This window comes from Lipotes vexillifer, unplaced genomic scaffold, assembly GCF_000442215.2.
Source record: "Lipotes vexillifer unplaced genomic scaffold, Lipotes_vexillifer_v1.1 scaffold31, whole genome shotgun sequence".
Taxonomy (NCBI): Eukaryota; Metazoa; Chordata; class Mammalia; order Artiodactyla; family Lipotidae; genus Lipotes; species Lipotes vexillifer.
In genome coordinates, this window is record NW_006792454.1 from 4,906,715 (window position 1) to 4,926,541 (window position 19,827).

The window sequence follows — 19,827 nt, forward strand, 5'->3', positions numbered from 1 at the left end:
CACCACAGGAATCTGGAAACCTCTATCCCAGAGGTGTGGTTTTCCTGGACCCTTAGGGCCATGAAGACTGTCACTCCAGTTCATTTGTCCTTCTACTTACCAAGTTTACCCTGGGTGGGTTGGAAGGAGTGATTTCACCTTGTATTGCTCTCGTCCTTCTGACAAAACACCTCATCATTTCCTTCAAGATGGGTTAAGAGGAGTCACAGGAATCCCAGCCTAGGCCCCTGAGGTGACAAACTAGTGGTGCTTCAAGGAACTTTTGTTTGAATACTTAATTTACCTTTTGGGATTCTTTTTAATACATTTAAGTTTCTATATAATATAAAATGAAAGGTTGAGTTACCCTGTATTCAGAACTATCTGATAGTTGGCATCAGTGCTTATTAATTCTTGGAACTGAAATGTAACTTAATTTCAATAAGAAGGTGGTAGTATGACTGTATATCCAGGGTTTTTATTACTATCAAGCTATAAAAGAAAATTGATAAGTATTTGGCTTTGAAAGTCATAGTTCTATCAATACTTTCTAGGTGTATGTGATAAATATTAAATACTTCATATGTTATTTCTCTTATTAATATGTTTGCCTGCAGTAAAAAGTAATACATGAAAAAACTGGAGGCCGATCTATAACTTTAGATGAACAAAATTATTTAACTAAGATGATCTTTATTCATGCTTCTCTCTATTTATTGTTTGCTTTGCACAGGAAGGAGTTGCAGGAGCTGCAGAATCTGTACAAACAGAACAGTGCGCATACAGCACAGCAAGCAGAACTGATCCAGCAGCTTCAGCTTCTGAATATGGACACACAGAAGGTACTGAGGAACCAGGAAGATGTTCACACAGCTGAAAGTATATCGTATCAAAAAGTATGCTTTTATTCTGTCATAAAAATGTAAATTTATATGTGTGAACTTATAAAAATATATAGAATTCAAATTTTTGCACATTTCGATATTGCTTTATTACTCCCTTTTATATTGCTTCTTCAAAATTAAAAATGAAATATGATTCAATTTGGTAATATTCAAAATTATGTGAGTATTTTTATGGCTGTTAAGGCGGAAACATTTAAAATATACATGCAAATTTATTCTGTAGGATATTGTTTTTATAAATTGGAGTTTTGATATCTACTATGAAACATACTAGAACTGTAGTCCCCAAGCCAGGAAGGATTTGGAGAATGGGATTATTCAGCCTTCTATAATGAGAAATTATTCAACAAGTATGATTCTAGTTTATGACCTAAAGCAGTCTTTCAGTTATAGAATTTGCACATTATTTTATTGGCAAATCTGCACAAACACAAATGGGTATGCTGATGAGGTCTTTAGGATCAATATTTTCCAAGGATTTTTCTCTTTATTTTGTGTGTTTCTTTTAAGTAGTCATTTTACTTTACAGTTGTTTAAGGAGCCCCTCAAGAAGGCTTACCCAGCTATTTAGGTATGCTGACACAGCAGCAATAATTACAGCTAGTAATTAAAAAACACTTTTATTGAATTCTTTATGTTTTGTGTGGTGTACATATTTATAGAAATAATTTATTTTCTACACAGATCAACCCTATGAGATTGATGTTATTTCCTCTTAATAGTTGAGGCAGCCAAGGCTTAGAGAGGTTAAATGGTGCAGTATATATTATTTGGGGATTATTTCTGTCTAAACTTACTCTTCTCCTGATAAAGCACTGTGGAAATTCAACATCTATAATTAATATGAAATAAATATTAAGTAAACTTTAAACACATACTTTCAGATGATGCTTTGTAACTGTGGTTTTTCGACTAAATTCTGTTTCCTTCAAGTTTCTGTCAGGACGAGGATGACACCAAGCATCAGGGTAGTGTCCATCCTCTCCACTTTGAATAGAACAGCTCCACCTTTTTGTTTCGTACGGTGGGATTGCCCATTATGCTTTTGTTTCTAAACAAAAGACTCCGTTGCTAAATTGACTTGAAAAATTGGACCTTATTAGGAACTTTAACTCTTTTCTCTTTTTCACTGTGTAGGTATTTAGCGCAAACATTTCTTCCTCTTTCTTGATTTTTGCTTGAAAATCCCTAACCCATGGCAAGTTATATTAAAATATGTCTTTAGGGTTGCTTGTTGTTAAAGTTTATAACTCTTTTCTCTCATGTGCAAATACTTTGCTGTTTCTCCTCTCAGTTAGCAAGAGAGAATTTGGTAAGGTGGAAGAAAAAGGCAGTGTTTCCTTTGCTATTTACTTTTTCAATCTTTTGTTCTAAGATTCCTTTTTCAGCTTTGCTTAACTTAAAATTTAAAATAAATTGTTTCAGCCTTAATTCTACTTTTTGGTTGATCCTCCTTAGCAGCCTTTGCAGAGAGCAACCATGTTTTTAATACCCTACCTGAGAACTTTTGTAGATTCTATATCATTTCAAACAACTGAATGCTTAAACACTTTTATTTGAAGTGATTATTACCAAAGTAATATATGCTTGTGATAAATTTTCAAAAAATTCAGAAGCATATAAAAAAATAAATTTCTCTGCCCTCCTGCCTGAAGCCCTTGCCCCAGACTTTACTGCTCTTAATATTTGCGAGTGTATCCTAGAGTTCCTCTAGAAGAACAGAATATTTTAAAATTATTTCATCTTTTTAATTATATAAGAATTACATAAATATATTATTATAAACAGTTGAAATGATATAGAAGTACTGATAATGCTAATATAACAGATTTGAGTTCTCTTCCACTCATCCCAGTTCATTTCATTCCCCTCCCCAGGGGTGATCATCTGAGTAGTCATTCCAGACCTTTTCATGCATTATATACTGTGTCTGTGTACATATACACATATCACCAATCTAGGTATCTTACATTTTTAATATTAATTAATTTATGCTATCCTTACTGTTCGTTAACATGCTGTTTTCAAATAATATGCCTTGAGTATATTTCCATGACAGTATGTATAGCTCTTGCTCTCCTCCTCCTCCCCATGCTCCAACAGAAACATGTAAAGTACAGCATGGATTTACCAGGGTATAATTTGAGAGTAATCTCCCTCCTCGACTTTTTTTTATAAACTTCAGAAGGAGGTGTTCCACATCTCTTCCACGGTGTCAGTTTTCCCTACTGGATCATTTCTAACCACATAAAAACATGCTGTTGTATATCTGATCTGCATGGAAGAACAAAATTAAGCAACAATGAAAAACCTGTCTTGACCTTACTATATTCCTTTCCTTTCTTTCCTTTCTCTCCTTTTCCAGCAATATTCCTTGCAAGAGTTAAAACTTGTCTCAAAATTCTCTTCTTCCATTCTCTTTTGAACCTATTCCAATCAAGTTTTTGCCCCTTTCACTCCACTAAAATTTCTCTTTGCAGAATCATTTGTGACTCCCATATTGCTGAATTCAGTAATCTTCTAGCAGTCTTCATCTTACCTCACTTACCAGCAACGTTGTCCCAGTCGATGACTCTATCCTTTGAAACCCTTTTTTTCCTCCTGGCTTACAGCATATCACAGTTGTTTGGTTTTCTTCTTTCAGTTTCTAGCTGTTTCTTTTCTGTTGCTTTCTAGTCTTCCTTAGTCACCCTGTCCTCTAAATGTTAAAATGTTCCAAGCCAAAATCTTAGGACCTCTTTTTTTTCCCTCTGTTTAAATTCATACCCTAGGTGATTTTATCTACTCACCTAGGCTTTCAAAACCATACTGTCTATATGCTGATGACTCCCAGGTTTGATTATCTGCTCTGGATCTCTTCCCTGAACTCTAGGAAAGAGTATATCTACTTGCCTACTTAGCATCTTTTAACTTGATGCCTAACGGGCATCTCAGACTTCACATGTTCAAAACTAAGCTGTTGTTTGCCCTGCCTTCAGAGGGTGTCTGGAATCCTACTACTTCCCACTACCCCTGCTGGGACCACTAACTTGTATTACCTGAATGATTGCAGTAGTTGCCTACTTTGTTTCTTTGCTCCTGACCGTACCCACTTTGAGTTTATTCTCAACATAGATGCCAGAATGTTCTTGCTAAAACTTAGTAAGTCAAATCAGGTCATTCCTCTCTTAAATTACCCCCACTGGTTTCTTGTCTGATTAAAAGTAAAAGCCGAAGTCCTTACTACAACCTGTGAGACTCTACATGATCTGGCTCTGCATTACCCCTCTGATCTCATTTTTGCCTTCACTTCTTAATCTCTCTGCTTTGGCCACATTTAACTTTGTTTTTTCACTTGAACATACCAGGTTTTCTTCACCCTCAAGGTCTTTGCACTGGGTTCCACTGCCTGAAATCTCTTCCCCCAGTTATCTGCATAGATGACCTTTTTACTGCCTTTATTCTTCACCTCTCACAGCTTAAATCCGTTCTTTATCATGAAGATTAATATAGCTAGCTTAAAGTGTTTGCATCCCTGTATTACAACTGGCCAATAGAACATCTTGTCTTTTTAACATCAGTTGGAGTTTTATATTGGTATGTGATTATATCATTTAGTTTCCCATATGTTTTTATATTGCTTTTCCTCTTAGACTATTAAAATAACTTGAGGGCAATGAGTATGTCATATATAGACCATATATATGTATAAGTTTGTATATATATATATAGACATAACTATTTTATTGATTATTAATAAATTTGGATATATGTTTTGAAACAGCTTTACAATGAGTTACATATTTGGTTCGAAACCACAAAATCAAGTGAAGCTATGCTCCGACAGAGTGTTGTTAATCTTCAGGATAAGCTATTTCAAAAAGAGCGGGAAAACGCTGAATTAAAAGAAAAGCTTCAGGAGTCACAAGGAGCACTCTATCCTTTACCTCAAGAATGTGATTCAGACCACTCAGAACAGGTGAGACATTTCCTAAAAATGTTACCCAGTGTAATATCATATTAAATTTTCTAGTATAATTGACTAAAACACAAAAATTGAATAAATTTGCATATATTAGAATATAAGTGTGGCAGATTTATGTTGTGCTATTTTTTGTACTCTGTAGACATAAATATTATATACAATGTGGATTCATATAGAAATGCATATAGAAACACAGGGTGTATCTGGTATAGTTATTGGGATGAAACATTTGGCTGAGATATGATAATGAAGAGGAAATTAATAGGTCATGTCCATTTTGAGACGTTTTATTGAATAGGGTAATGGAATGAAAAGAGTATTGATTAGAAAGTTGCATAAAAGTACTTGCCATAATTCCTGGTATGTGGTACTTAATACCATTTAGCCCCAGTTCTATCACTATCTTGATATATGATTTTGGACAGATCAGTTGACGTTTCTACCTATTCTTGTCCTATTAAGTGAGGTAGTACAAATGTATAGATAAATATGCAGATTCAGGATTCAAATAAACCTGGGATCAAATTAGAGCTTTGCCTGTGAGCTTTATGAACTTGAGCAAATTTCTTAACCCTTTAGCCAAAGTTTCTTCACAAATAAAGTGTTGATATTAATAGTACCTTTGTCATAAGAGTTTTGCGAGGATTAATGAGGTAATGCATGTCAAATGCAGAGCCTGTCATATAGAAAATATCCAGTGGTACCTCTTTTAGATAATTTTCAAGGTAACTGTCATCTCTAAATATGTATTATAAAACAATCTTATTCCTATAAAGTTATTTGTTTTTAAGGCACTCAGTACTTCTTTAAATGTTAGAATTTAAAGAAATGAAATTAACACAAGTATGTAATTGGGAGCTTAAATGTTTATTAATGATCCTTTAACTTTAATCCAGTAATTTTTCAACCTAGCATATTTTGTCTTGCTAACAACTCAAACATAAGATTTTTAAATTTGTATTGTATTATATTGAAGTTTTTGGACATCGGGTGCACAGAATTGGGTTAGTCATAAGATTTGTATCATGACACAGTATTATGTTACATGCATATTTATTTTAATTGTTACTTTTTTGTTATAATAAACACTGTTGGTCCCACCAACTAATTCAAGGGTAGGAAATTACTAATAACTTATATCTACTTGTATCCTTCACCCTTTACTGGTACCCTGATTCTCTCACCAGAGGTAACTACTGAACTATTTATCATTTTGATTATTTTTTAGAAAGTTTTATCTCATATAAATTTATGAGGAAATAGAATATTGCTTAGTTTTGCCATTTATAAAAATGTATCAAATTGTATTGTTTCCTGGGATTTGGCAGTTTTGACTCATCACTGTGTTAAGATTCATCTATGATGTTTGGTATAACTTCATTTATTTTGACTGATATAAAATATTCTGTTATATGTGATTATATCATAACTACTTGTCCATTCATTTGTAGATGAGTATTAGGGTTATTTCCAGTTTTTTGCTCTTATGAATAATGCTGCAATTGACATTTTTGTACATGATTCTTAGTACACACCTGCATGCATTTTTGTGGATTAACTATCTCAGAATGGAAATCCTAGGTCTAGGGTGTGAAAATGTAAACTTTCACAAAATACTGGTCACTTATTTTTCAAAGTGGTTTTCATCAATTTTGCTCACATCAACAATGCATTTGGTTGTATTTCCTACAATTACTAGTCAAGTGAGTACCCTCCTCTGCAAAATGTCTATTTATGTCTTTTATCCATTCTTGTACTGGATTTTTTTCTTATTGATTTGTAAAAGTTCTTTAAATGTCCTTGATATTAATCTCTAGTAAGTTGAATGTGTGGCAAGTATCTTCTCTCAGTGTGTACCTTGTCTTTTCATTTTCTTTAACATGTCATATGATAAACAGAAATTCTTAATTTTATTTAGAAAATTTAATCTTTTATAGTTAGTGCTCACTTAAGAAATTCTTCCCTACCCCAAATATGGAAATATTTGCACCTCTGTTTCCTTCAAAAAGTTTTAAAGCTTTGCTTATGTCATTTATGTTCATAATTCATTTGGAATTGTATTTCACATACAGTATAAGGTAAGGATCCATTTTTATTTATTTATTTTTCCCCAAATAGTAGCCAGTTTTTCCAAATCAACCCATTGGATGATCCACCTTTTTTCTTGTGTAGTGCTGGGCTACCTCTATCATATATCCTAGTTCAGTGTATTGAGTTTCTTTCTAGACTCTTTTCTCTGTATTCCTGGATAATGTTACATCATCTTAATCAGTATAGCTTCATAGTAAGTCTTTATATTTGGTAGATTACTTTCTTACTGTTCTGTAAAGTGTCTTGGCCATGTTGGCACTTAGCCAACTTAGCCTATAACTTTAAGGATAATTTAGTTTCATGAAAACACTTGAAATTTTTTGTAAACGATTTTATTGAAGTGTAACATACAAATACTAAAGTGTACCAACCTTAAGTGTTTAACTCAATGACGTTTCACAAATTGAACACATCCATATAAATACCACTCAGATCAAGATGTAGAATATTAACAGTATTCAGTAAACCTCCATAATGTTCCTAATTAGTGGCTACCCTTACAATGTAACCAGCTTTGTCTTCTATCATCATTGATTAGTTTTGCTTCTTTTTGAAACTTACAGTATTTTACCTTTAAACACTCTATATGCTATGGGTTTTTTTTGTAAATGTCCTTTATCATATTAGGAAGTTCCCATCTATTCACAGTTGGAAAGCTTTTTCATGAACAGGTATTGATTGTATACAATGTCTTTTAAGATGATGCTATGGTTTTTCTCATGTATTCTGTTCACATGGTTATTACATTGATTGTTTTTCAATTATTAATTCAGTTTTGTATTCTTTGAAATAAACCTAACTTTGTTGTGATGTTTTATTATTTTCATATTGCTGGATTCAATTGGCTAATATTTTTCTTAGGATTTTTGCATCTATATTTATGAGGGATATTGGGCTGTACTTTTCCTTTCTTCAGTGTTTCTTGTTAGATTTTATCAAGGTGATGCTGGTGTTCTAATATGAATTGCAAAGTATTCTCTCTTTTTTACTTCACTAGAAGAGTTTGTATAAGACATATTTCTTTCTTATTAAACACTGAATGCTCTCCTTCTAACGTAAGGAACAAGTCAGTTATATTCAACATTGTACTGGAGATTCTAACTAGTACAGTAAGGCAAGAAACAAATAAAATCATGCTGATTAGAAATAAGGAAGTAAAACTCTTTTTATTCACAGAACCTGAGCATCCGTATACAAAGAGTACTGAATCTATGATGAAACAACTAGAAATAGTAAGAAAATTTAGCAGTGTTGCAAGATACCATCAATTTACAAAAGTCAATTATATATCTAAATATTAGAAACAAATAATTAGAAATTGAAATCGAAAAAGACCATTTGTAAGAATATCAAAACCTGTGTAAAAATTAAGGATAAATTTTATAAAATATGAAAAGTACAAAACATACCAGAGTGAAATTAAAAGACATATGTAAGTGGACAGCTAGGTCAAGTTCATGAATCAGAAGATACAATGTTGTCAAAATGTCAGTTCTCCCCAAATTGATCTATTTATTATGTAATCCCAATCAAAATTCGAGAAAGCTATAGTTTTTAGATAAATACAAGCCAATTCTAAAATTTATAGGGAAATGCAAGGGACCTAAAAGAGCAAAATAAAGTATTGGGTTGGCTAAAACGTTCATTTGGGTTTTTCTATAAGATGTTATGGAAAACCCTGAACGAACTTTTTGACCAACCAAATAGTAAAAAATAAAGTTGGAGGACTTAACACTACCTAATTTTGAGACCTATTTATCAAGCTAAAAAAGAAAAAATGGTGTGATATTGGCGTAATGATTGACAAAATAATTGATATAACAGAATAGAGTCCAGAAAAATACCCACTAATACATGTCGCTGTATAGTACCTCTTGAAATGTGGGTACTGTAAGTCACTTTGTTCTTTTTCAAGGATGCTCTGTAGACTCTTGCTCTACTGCTTTTTTATAGAACTTTTAGTATTAGCTTGTCAACTTTACAAATAAATATTCAGTTAGAAATGTTTTCAATTTCCCTTGTAATTTTCTTTTTGCCTCTTTGGTTATGAGAAAATGTGTTATTTACTTTTGAAATGTTTGTGTTTTTTCCTTGTATACCTTATTTTTATTCACTTCTAATATACTTCCATTATGGTCAGAGATAGTGTTCAATAAGATTACTGTATTTGGAAATTTATTGAGACTTGTTGTATGGTCCAGCATATAGTTTTGATGAATGTACTATTTATACCTGAAAATAAGTTTTAATCTGCAGGTATTGACTGGGGTGTTCCTTAAATATCAATATTAATTTTGTCATTGTGGTTGACATTGTTCAGATCTTCTGTCTTTAGTGATTTTTATCCTTAGTTTTTAAATCAGCTTTGCTATCAGTTGCTGAGAGAGGTGTTCAAATCTTCCAGTATGATTGTAGATTTTTCTGTTTTCCCTTTAGTTTGTCAACTTTTACTTCATGTATTTTAAAGCTGTTTTATTAGGGGCATACATATTTATGATTGTCATTTCTTTCTAATTAAATGAACCCTTTGCTATTGTAAAATGTCACTTTTAACTATAATAATATTCTGTTGACTTGAAATCCAATTTTATGATAATATAGCCAATCAGTCTCTTTAATGGTTACATTTTCCATGGGAGATTACCTTTTTCTTATTCTTTAAATTTCCATCTATAGGTGTCTTAACATTTAAAGTGTGTATACAGAGTAAGATTCTGTTTTTTATTCATTCTGACAATTTTTTCCATTTCATTGCAGCATTAGTGCACTTAAATTTAATTATTAATATGGTTGGGTTTAGGTGTACCATCTTGCCATTTGTTTTCCATTTGTCCTATTTTTTGTTCCTCTGTTCCCATTTCCTTCCTTTTTCTGGATTAATTGACTGTTTATATATTTTTAAAAAGCAATTTAAAAACATCACTTTTCTGTCTTCTGGACTCCACTGTTTCTCACAGTATCACTGGAAATTTGTTTCATTGTTCACTTAAATGTGATATGTCAGTTTTGGCTGGCTTTTTTCCTGAATATTTAACCTTTGGTTTTAAGCACTTTAACTGTGATGTTCCCAAGTATGATTTTCATTGTAGTCATCCTTCTTGCAGTTTGATAAGCTTCTGTTTTTTTTTTTTTTAAAGGTTAGACTTTATTTATTATCCAGATTCTATTTCTATTTCCTGGGGATTTAAAAAAATTTTTTAACATCTTTATTGGAGTATAATTGCTTTACAATATTGTGTTAGTTTCTGATATATAACACAGTGAATCAGCTATGTGTATACATATATCCCCATATCCCCTCCCTTTTGTGTCTCCCTCCCACCCTACCTATCCCACCCCTTTAGGTGGTCACAAAGCACTGAGCTGATCTCTCTGTGCTTTGCAGCTGCTTCCCACTAGCTATCTATATTACATTTGGTAGTGTATATATGTCAGTGCTACTCTTTCACTTCATCCCAGCTTACCTTTCCCCCTCCCGGTGTCCTCAAGTCCATTCTCTACATCTGCATCTTTATTCCTGTCCTGCCCCTAGGTTCATCAGAACCATTTTTTTTTTAGATTCCATATATATGTGTTAGCATACAGTATTTGTTTTTCTCTTTCTGACTTACTTCGCTCCATATGACAGACTCTAGGTCCATCCATATCACTACAAATAACTCAATTTCGTTTCTTTTTATGGCTGAGTAATATTCCATTGTATATATGTGCCACATCTTCTTTATCCATTCATCTGTCAGTGGACACATAGGTTGCTTCCATGTCCTGGCTATTGTAAATAGTGCCGCAATGAACATTGTGATACATGATACTTCTTGAATTATGGTTTTCTCAGGGTATATGCCTAGTAGTAGTGGGATTGCTGGGTCATATGGTAGTTGTATGTTTAGTTTTTAAGGAACCTCCATACTGTTCTCCATAGTGGCTATATCAATTTACATTCCCACCAACAGTGCAAGAGGGTTCCCTTTTCTCCACACCCTCTCCAGCATTTATTGTTTGAGATTTTTTGATGATGGCCATTCTGACTGGTGTGCGGTGATACCTCATTGTAGTTTTGATTTGCATTTCTCTAATGATTAGTGATGTTGAGCAGCTTTTCATGTGCTTCTTGGCCATCTGTATGTCTTCTTTGGAGAAATGTCTATTTAGGTCTTCTGCCCATTTTTGGATTGGGTTGTTTGTTTTTTTAATATTGAGCTACATGAGCTGTTTATATATTTTGGAGATTAATCCTTTGTCCGTTGCTTCATTTGCAAATATTTTCTCCCATTCTGAGGGTTGTCTTTTCATCTTGTTGATGGTTTCCTTTGCTGTGCAAAAGCTTTTAAGTTTCATTAGGTCCCATTTGTTTATTTTTGGTTTTATTTCTCTTACTCTAGGAGGTGGTCAAAACGGATCTTGCTGTATTTATGTCATAGAGTGTTCTGCCTATGTTTTCCTCTAAGAGTTTTATAGTGTCTGGCCTTACATTTAGGTCTTTAATCCATTTTGAGTTTATTTTTGTGTATGGGGTTAGGAAGTGTTCTAATTTCATTCTTTTACATATAGCTGTCCCGTTTTCCCAGCACCACTTATGGAAGAGGCTTTCTTTTCTCCATTGTATATTCTTGCCTCCTTTGTAAAAAATATGGTAACTATATGTGCGAGGGTTTATCTCTGGGCTTTGTATCCTGTTCCATTGATCTATATTTCTGTTTTTGTGACAGTACTATACTGTCTTGATTACTGTAGCTTTGTAGTATAGTCTGAAGCCCAGTAGCCTGATTCCTCCAGCTCTGTTTTTCTTTCTCAAGACTGCTTTGGCTATTTGGGGTCTTTTGTGTTTCCATACAAATTGTGAAATTTTTTTTTCTAGTTCTGTGAAAAATGCCATTGGCAATTTGATAAGGATTGCATTAAATCTGTAGATTGTTGTGGGTAGTATAGTCATTTTCACAATGTTGATTCTTCCAATAAAAGAACATGGTATATCTCTCCATCTGTATGTATCATCTTTAATTTCTTTCATCAGCATCATATAGTTTTCTGCATATAGATCATTTTTCTCCTTAGGTAGGTTTATTCCTAGGTATTTGATTCTTTTTGTTGCAGTGATAAATGGGATTGTTTCCTTAATTTCTCTTTCAGATTTTTCATCATTACTGTATAGGAATGCAGGAGATCTTTGTTTGTTAATTTTGTATCCTGCTACTTTACCAGATTCATTGATTATTAGCTCTAGTAATTTTCTGGTAGCATCTTTAGGATTCTCTATGTATAGTATCATGTCATCTGCAAACAGTGACAGTTTTACTTCTTCTTTTCCAATTTGGAGTCCTTTTTTTCTTTTTCTTCTCTGATTGCTGTGGCTAAAACTTCCAAAACTATGTTGAATAAAGTGGTGAGCGTGGGTAACCTTGTCTTGTTCCTGATCTTAGGGGAAATGGTTTCAGTTTTTCACATTGAGAACGATGTTGGCTGTGGGTTTGTCATGGCCTTTATTATGTTGAGGTAGCTTTCCTCTATGCCTACTTTCTGCAGTTTTTATCATAAATGGGTGTTGAATTTCATTGAAAGCTTTTTCTGCATCTATTCAGATGATCGTATGGTTTTTATCCTTCAATTTTTTAAAATGGTGTATCACATTGATTGATTTGCGTATTTTTAAGAATCCTTGAATTCCTGGGATAAACCCCACTTGAGCATGGTGTATGATCCTTTTAATGTGCTGTTGGATTCTGTTTGCTAGTATTTTGTTGCAGATTTTTGCTCAATGTTCATCAGTGATATTGGCCTGTAGTTTTCTTTTTTGTGACATCTTTGTCTGGTTTTGGTTTCAGGGTGATGTTGGCCTTGTATAATGAGTTTGGGAGTGTTCCTCCCTCTGCTATAGTTTGGAAGAGTTTGAGAGGATAGGTGTTAGTTCTTCTCTAAATGTTTGATAGAATTCGCCTTTGAAGACATCTGGTCCTGGACTTTTATTTATTGGAAGATTTTTAATCACAGTTTCAATTTCATTACTTGTGATTGGTCTGTTTATATTTTCTGTTTCTTGCAGGTACAGTCTTGGAAGGTTGTGCTTTTCTAAGAAGTCCATTTCTTCTAGGTTGTCCATTTTATTGGCATATAGTTGCTTGTAGTAATCTCTCATGATTCTTTGTATTTCTACAGTGTCAGTTGTTACTTCTCCTTTTTCATCTCTAATTTGTTTATTTGCATCTTCTCCCCTTTTTTCTTGACGAGTCTGGCTAGTGGTTTATCAGTTTTTTTAAGGTTTTATTTATTTATTTATTTATAATTTTTTTGGCTGCATTGGGTCTTCGTTGCTGTGCACGGGCTTTGTCTAGTTACAGTGAGCAGGGGCTACTCTTTGTTGCGGTGTGTGGCCATCTTATTGTGGTGGCTTCTCTTGTTGTGAAGCATGGGCTGTAGGCGTGCAGGCTTCAGTAGTTGTGGCACACAGTCTCAGTAGTTGTGGCTCACGGGCTTAGTTTCTCCACAGCATGTGGGATCTTCCCAGACCAGGACTCAAACCCGTGTCCCCTGCATTGGCAAGCGGATTCTTAACCATCTGTGCCACTAGAGAAGTCCTAATGGTTTATCAATTTTCTTTATCTTCACAACGAACCAGCTTTTAGATTTATTGATCTTTGCTATTGTTTTCTTCATTTCTTTTTCATTTATTTCTGATGTGATCTTTATGATTTCTTTCCTTCTGCTAACTTTGGGGATTTTTTTTGTTCTTCTTTCTCTAACTGCTTTAGGTGTAAGGTTAGGTTGTTTATTTGAGATTTTTCTTGTTTCTTGAGGTAGGATTGTATTGCTATAAGCTTTCCTCTTAGGACTGCTTTTGCTGTATCCCATAGGTTTTGGGTTGTCATGTTTTCATTGTCATTTGTTTCTAGGTATTTTTTGATTTCCTCTTTTATTTCTTCTGTTGTTTCTTGGTTATTTAGTAGTATATTGTTTAGCCTCCATGTGTTTGTATTCTTTACAGTGTTTTTCCTGTAATTGATATCTAGTCTCATAGTGTTGTGGTTGGAAAAAGATACTTGATATGGTTTCAATTTTCTTAAATTTACCAAGGTTTGATTTGTGACCCAAGATATGATCTATCCTGGAGAATGTTCCATGAGCAGTAGAGAAGAAAGTGTATTCTGTTGTTTATGGATGGACTGTATTATAAATATCAATTAAGTCCATCTTGTTTAATGTGTCATTTAAAGCTTGTGTTTCCTTAATTATTTTCATTTTGTGTGATTTTTCCATTGGTGAAAGTGGGGTGTTAAAGTCCCCTACTGTTATTGTGTTACTATCGATTTCCCCTTTTATGGCTGTTAGCATTTGTCTTATGTATTGAGATGCTCCTATGTTGGGTGCATATATATTTACAATTGTTATATCTTTTTCTTGGATTGATCCCTTGATCATTATGTAGTGTCCACTTTGTCTCTTGTAATAGTCTTTATTTTAAAGTCTATTTTGTCTGATGTGAGAATTGCTATTCCAGCTTTCTTCTGAATTCCATATGCATGGAATATCATTTTCCATCCACTCACTTTCAGTCTGTATGTATCCCTAGTTGTGAAGTGGGTCTCTTGTAGACAGTGTATATACAGGTCTTGATTTTGTATCCATTCAGCCAGTCTTTTGGTTGAAGTATTTAATCCATTTACATTTAAGGTAATTATCAATATGTTACTTCCTATTACCATTTTCTTAATTGTTTTGGTTTTGTTGTTGTAGGTGTTTTCCTTCTCTTGTGTTTTCTGCCTAGAGAAGTGCCTTTAGCATTTCTTGTAAGGCCAGTTTGGTGTTGTTGGATTCTCATAGCTTTTACTTGTCTTTAAAGATTTTAATTTTTCCATCAAATCTGAATGAGATCCTTGCTAGGTAGAGTAATCTTAGTTGTAGGTTTTTCCCTTTCATCACTTTAAATATGTCCTGCCACTCCATTCTGGCTTGCAAAGTTTCTGCTGAAAGATCAGCTGTTAACCTTATGGGGATTCCCTTGTATGTTTTTTGTCACTTTTCCCTTGCTGCTTTCAATATTTTTTCTTGTATTTAATTTTTGATAGTTTGATTAACATGTGTCTTGGCATGTTCCTCCTTGGATTTATTCTGTATGGGGCTCCCTGTGCTTCCTGGATTTGATTGACTATATTTCCTTCCCATATTAGGGAAGTTTTCAACTATAATCTCTTCAAATATTTTCTCAGTCCCTTTCTTTTTCTCTTCTTCTGGGACTCCTATCATTTGAAATGTAGGTACATTTAAGGTTGTCCCAGTGGTCTCTGGAATGTCCTCAATTCTTTTCATTCTTTTCTGTGTATTCTGCTCTATGGCAGTTATTTCCTCTATCTAATCTTTCAGGTCACTTATCTGTTCTTCTGCCTCAGTTATTCTGCTATTGATTCCCTCTAGAGAATTTTTAATTTCATTTATTTTGTTGTTCATCATTGTTTGGTTGCTCTTCGGTTCTTCTGTGTCCTTGTTAAACATTTCTTGTATTTTCTCCAATCTGTTTCCAAGATTTTGAATCATCTTTACTATCATTACTCTGAATTGTATTTCAGGTAGACTGCCTATTTCCTCTTCATTTGTTTGGTCCAGTGGGTTTTTACCTTGTCCCTTCCTCTGCTACGTATTTCTCTGTCTTCTCGTTTTATTTAATTTACTGTGTTTGGTGTCTCCTTTTCACAGGCTGCAGGTTTTTAGTTCCCATTGTTTTTGGTGTCTGCCCCCAGTGGGTGAGGTAGTTTCCGTGGCTTCTGTAGGCTTCTTGGTGGAGGGGACTAGTGCCTGTGTTCTGGTGGTTGGGGTTGATCTTGTCTTTCTGGTGGGCAGGGTCACATATGGTAGTGTGTTTTTTGGTGTTTATGGACTTATTATGATTTTAGGCAGCCTCTCTGCTAATGGCTGGGGTTGTGTTCCTGTCTTGCTAGTTGTCTGGCACATGGCGGCCAGCACTGGAGTTTGCTGGGCGTTGGGTGGAGCTGGGTCTTAGCATTGAGACGGAGATCTGTGGGAGAGCTCTCGCCGATTGACATTATGTCGGGCAGGGTAGTCTCCAGTGCTCCAGTGTCCTGAACTCAGCTCTCCCACCTCAGATGCTCAGGCCTGACACCAGGCTGGAGCACAAAGACCCTGTCAGCAACACGGCTCAGAAGAAAAGGGAGGGGGAAAAATAAATAAATAAATAAATTTAAAAATTATTAATATAAAAAAATTAAAAATAATAATTAAGAAAAAAGAGAGCAACCAAACCAATAAACAGATACACCAATGATAACAAATGCTAAAGACTAAACTGAGCTAAACATAAAAATAAGAAACAATTCAGTCACAGACAGCAAACCCCAAGTCTACCGTTGCTCCAAAAGTCCACTGCCACAATCTTGGGTGATTCATTGTCTATTTAGGTATTCCACAGATGCAGGGTACATCACGTTGATTGTGGTCATTTATTCCGCTGCTCCTGATGCTGCACGGAGAAATATCCCTTTCTTATCTTTGTTCGCACAGCTCCTGGGGTTCAGCTTTGGTTTTGGCCCCACCTCTGCATGTAGGTTGTCCTCAGACATCTGTTTCCTGCCCAGACAGGAGGGGGTTAAAGCAGCGTCTTATTAGGGGTTCTTGCTCATTCAGGCTGGGGAGTGGGAGGGGAACAGTAGTTATAATTGGAATGCTAGGCGAGCCTATGGCAGCAGAGGCCTGTGTGGCATTGCACCATCCTGAGGTGCACGGTGTGTTCTCCTTGGGAAATTGTCCCTGGATCACGGGACCCTGGCAGTGGCGGGCTACACAGGCTCCTGTGGTGGGTGGTGTGGATAGTGTTGTGTGTTTGCGCGCAGGATTCTTGGTGGCTGCAGCAGCAGTGTTAGCGTTTGATGCCTGTCTCTGGGGTCCAAGCTGAAAGCCGTGGCTTGCACCCATCTCTGGAGTTTGCTTAGGTGGTGCTCTGCCTTCTGTGGGCAGACAGGGAAGGAATCCCCTCTCCTCGCGCACCCGAAAACAATGGTCTCTTGCCTCTTATGCAGGTCCAGACTTTTTTGCAGACTCCCTCCCAGCTAGCTGTGAAGCACTAGCCCCCTTCAGCTGTGTTCATGGAGTCATTCCATCCATTCCCTGGAATCTGACCTCCGAAGCCTGAGCCTCAGCTCCCAGCCTCCAACCTCCCCAGCCAGTGAGCAGAGAAGCCTCTCAGGCTGGTGAGTGCTTGTTGGCCCTGATCCTCTGTGCAGGAATCTCTCCACTTTGCCCTCTGCACCCTTGTTGCTGCGCTTTCCTTTGTGGCTCCGAAGCTTCCCCCCTCCGCCACCTGCAGTCTCTGCCCGCAAAGGGGCTTCCTAGTGTGTGGAAGCTTTTCCTCCTTTACACCTCCCTCTCAGAGGTGCAGGTCCTGTCCCTATTCTTTTGTCTCTGTTTTTTCTCTTATTTTTGCCCTACCCAGGTACATGGGGATTTTCTTGCTTTTTGGGAAGTCTGAGGTTTTCTGCCAGCGTTCAGTAGGTGTTCTGTAGAAGTTGTTCCACATGTAGATGTATTTTTGGTGTATTGTGGGGAGGAAGGTGATCTCCATGTTTTACTCCTCTGCCATCTTGAAGATCCCTCTCTCCTGGGAATTCTGATGAGCTTCTTGATTTTTGTAAATAATATATTTTTTACTGAATTGGGGAATTTTTTGACATTACTTTCTGACTTCTGACTATTTTTCTGACTTCTCTCTCTTCTCCTTTTGAGATTCCTATTTCACTTATGTTAGACTCTTCAGTGTTACCCCAAAGCCCGATGAGTCTCTCTTTATTTTTTCAATCTTTTAATTTACATTCTTTAGATAATTTATGTTAATTTTTATTCAATTTAAGTGACATTTCTGTTATCTCCAGTTTTTCTGTAAGTCTTTTTCTGTGAATTAATCTTCAAATGTTGTACACTTCAGTTCTACAATTTTCATTTGATTCGTTATTGTAGTATGTATATATGTGTTGCGTTTTTCTGTGTTCATATCTTAAAATCATAGTTTTCTTTAGGTCTCTATTATAATAGTTAAAGTAGATTCTTTAAAATTATTATATTTTAATTCTATCTTTTGGGTATTCTTGGATTTAATTAGTGGTTTTCTTTGCTTTGAATATGGGTCATATATTAATGTTTTGTCTGTGTAATGATTTTATATTATTTAGTGTATATAGTAACAGATATTTTTTAGAGACTGGTTTCTGTCATATTAGTCATGAGTGCTGAACTAACTTTTTCTTTTTCTCCCCCTCCTCTGTCTCTTGAATTCACATAAGTTAGATGTAAACTCCAAACCCTGATTTCCTTCAGGTGGGAACAACTAAGTTGCTTTTAAGTTCTTTTAACCTTATCTGGATTGCTTAGAGGTCTGCCCACTGCATGACTACTTGAGGTGTCAGCCATAATTTCAGCTGTCACCCTTCCAGAATTTCCATTTTTTCTAGCTGTACTGGTGGACCGGAACTTTGTCCTATAGTTCTTCAAGTCAGTAAAACTGCAAGTTACTATTGGAATTTTAATCTCCCCACATCATGTGTTATGAGCCTCTCTCAGATAAAAATTCACAAAAATGGGAAACTTACTTAGGCTCTTCTGTTTTCCCAGTATCAATTCTTGTCTATATTTTTCCTGTGTTTGATCATTCTCTGTTACCTGCAGGTAGTTGTTTTTATATTTTGCTCAGAAATGAAACAGTTATATGCGGGAGACTTAATCTGATAGAAATCTACTCAGCTATTATTGTAAATGGAGCTTCCCAATCTTTAACTTTTTAGTGTATTTTAACTAACTTACTTAACTTACTTTAGAGTGTATTTAATTTTTCATACAGTGGAAGGAACGTAATTCATTCTAACTGCTTTATCTCACCTATTTTTGCTTTTGTTATCTTACATTTTAATCCTACATATATTTTTACTCTGTAAGCCATTATTATTATTAAAAAATCAGTATTCACTGAGAATTTTTATCCCTTTGAAAGCTCTTCATTCTTTTCTGCAATTCTGTGTTTCCCTCTAGGATCTTTTGCCTTCTGCATTAAGCACTTTTTTTAGTATTTCTTTTAGTGAGAGTCTGCTGACAGTGAATTCTCTCATTTTATATTTATCAGAGAATGCCTTTTTTGCCTTCATTTCTGAATGGTATTTTCAGGTGGTTAGAATTGCAGAATCTTTTTATCTTCTTTTTTTTTTTAAGATGATATGCATTGTCTTCTGGCTTCCATACTTTGAGTTGAGAAGTCATCTCTCTCTTTCTCCTTTGAAAGTAATATGTCCATTCTCTGACTACGTTTTATGTTGTCTCTATTTTTGGTTTTCAGCAGTTTTTATATGATTTCTCTAAGTGTGGTGGTGTTTCTGTTTTTTTTGTGCTTCCAAGTTTATAAATTTTTTTTTCTTTATATGCTATTCCTCATTCTTGGAAAATTCTTGGTAAATATCTCTTCAAGTATGGCTTCTGCATATTCTTTCTCTCTTGTCCTTGTGAGATTTTGATTACATATTAGACCTTTCCACCATGTGCCATATAGCTTTTGACTCTTGAATATTTTCAAAGGTTTTTTTCTCTTTGCTTCAACCTTGATGCTTTCTTCAGTTCATTCATTCTCTCGTCTGTTATGGGTAATCTGATGTTTCATCCATCTACTAATTTTTTTTTTTTTTTTTTTTTTTTTGCGGTATGTGGGCCCTTCACTGTCGTGGCCTCTCCCATTGCAGAGCACAGGCTCCAGACACGCAGTCTCAATGGCCATGGCTCATGGGCCTAGCCGCTCTGTGGCATGTGGAATCTTCCTGGACCGGGGCACGAACCCGTGTCCTCTGCATCGGCAGGCGGACTCTCAACCACTGCGCCACCAGGGAACTCTACTAAATTCTTTTTTTTTTT

At 35.1% G+C, this 19,827-nt stretch overlaps 1 protein-coding gene across 1 annotated transcript in view; it reads left to right on the forward strand.

Moving 5' to 3' along the window:
- CNTLN (centlein) overlaps positions 1–19,827 on the forward strand; it is a 314,787-nt gene that overhangs the window by 130,869 nt on the left and 164,091 nt on the right. The window contains exons 7-8 of the mRNA XM_007465654.1: positions 717–875; positions 4,648–4,842. Of these exons, the coding sequence (XP_007465716.1) occupies positions 717–875; positions 4,648–4,842 (354 nt within the window). The remainder of the gene's footprint in view (positions 1–716; positions 876–4,647; positions 4,843–19,827) is intronic.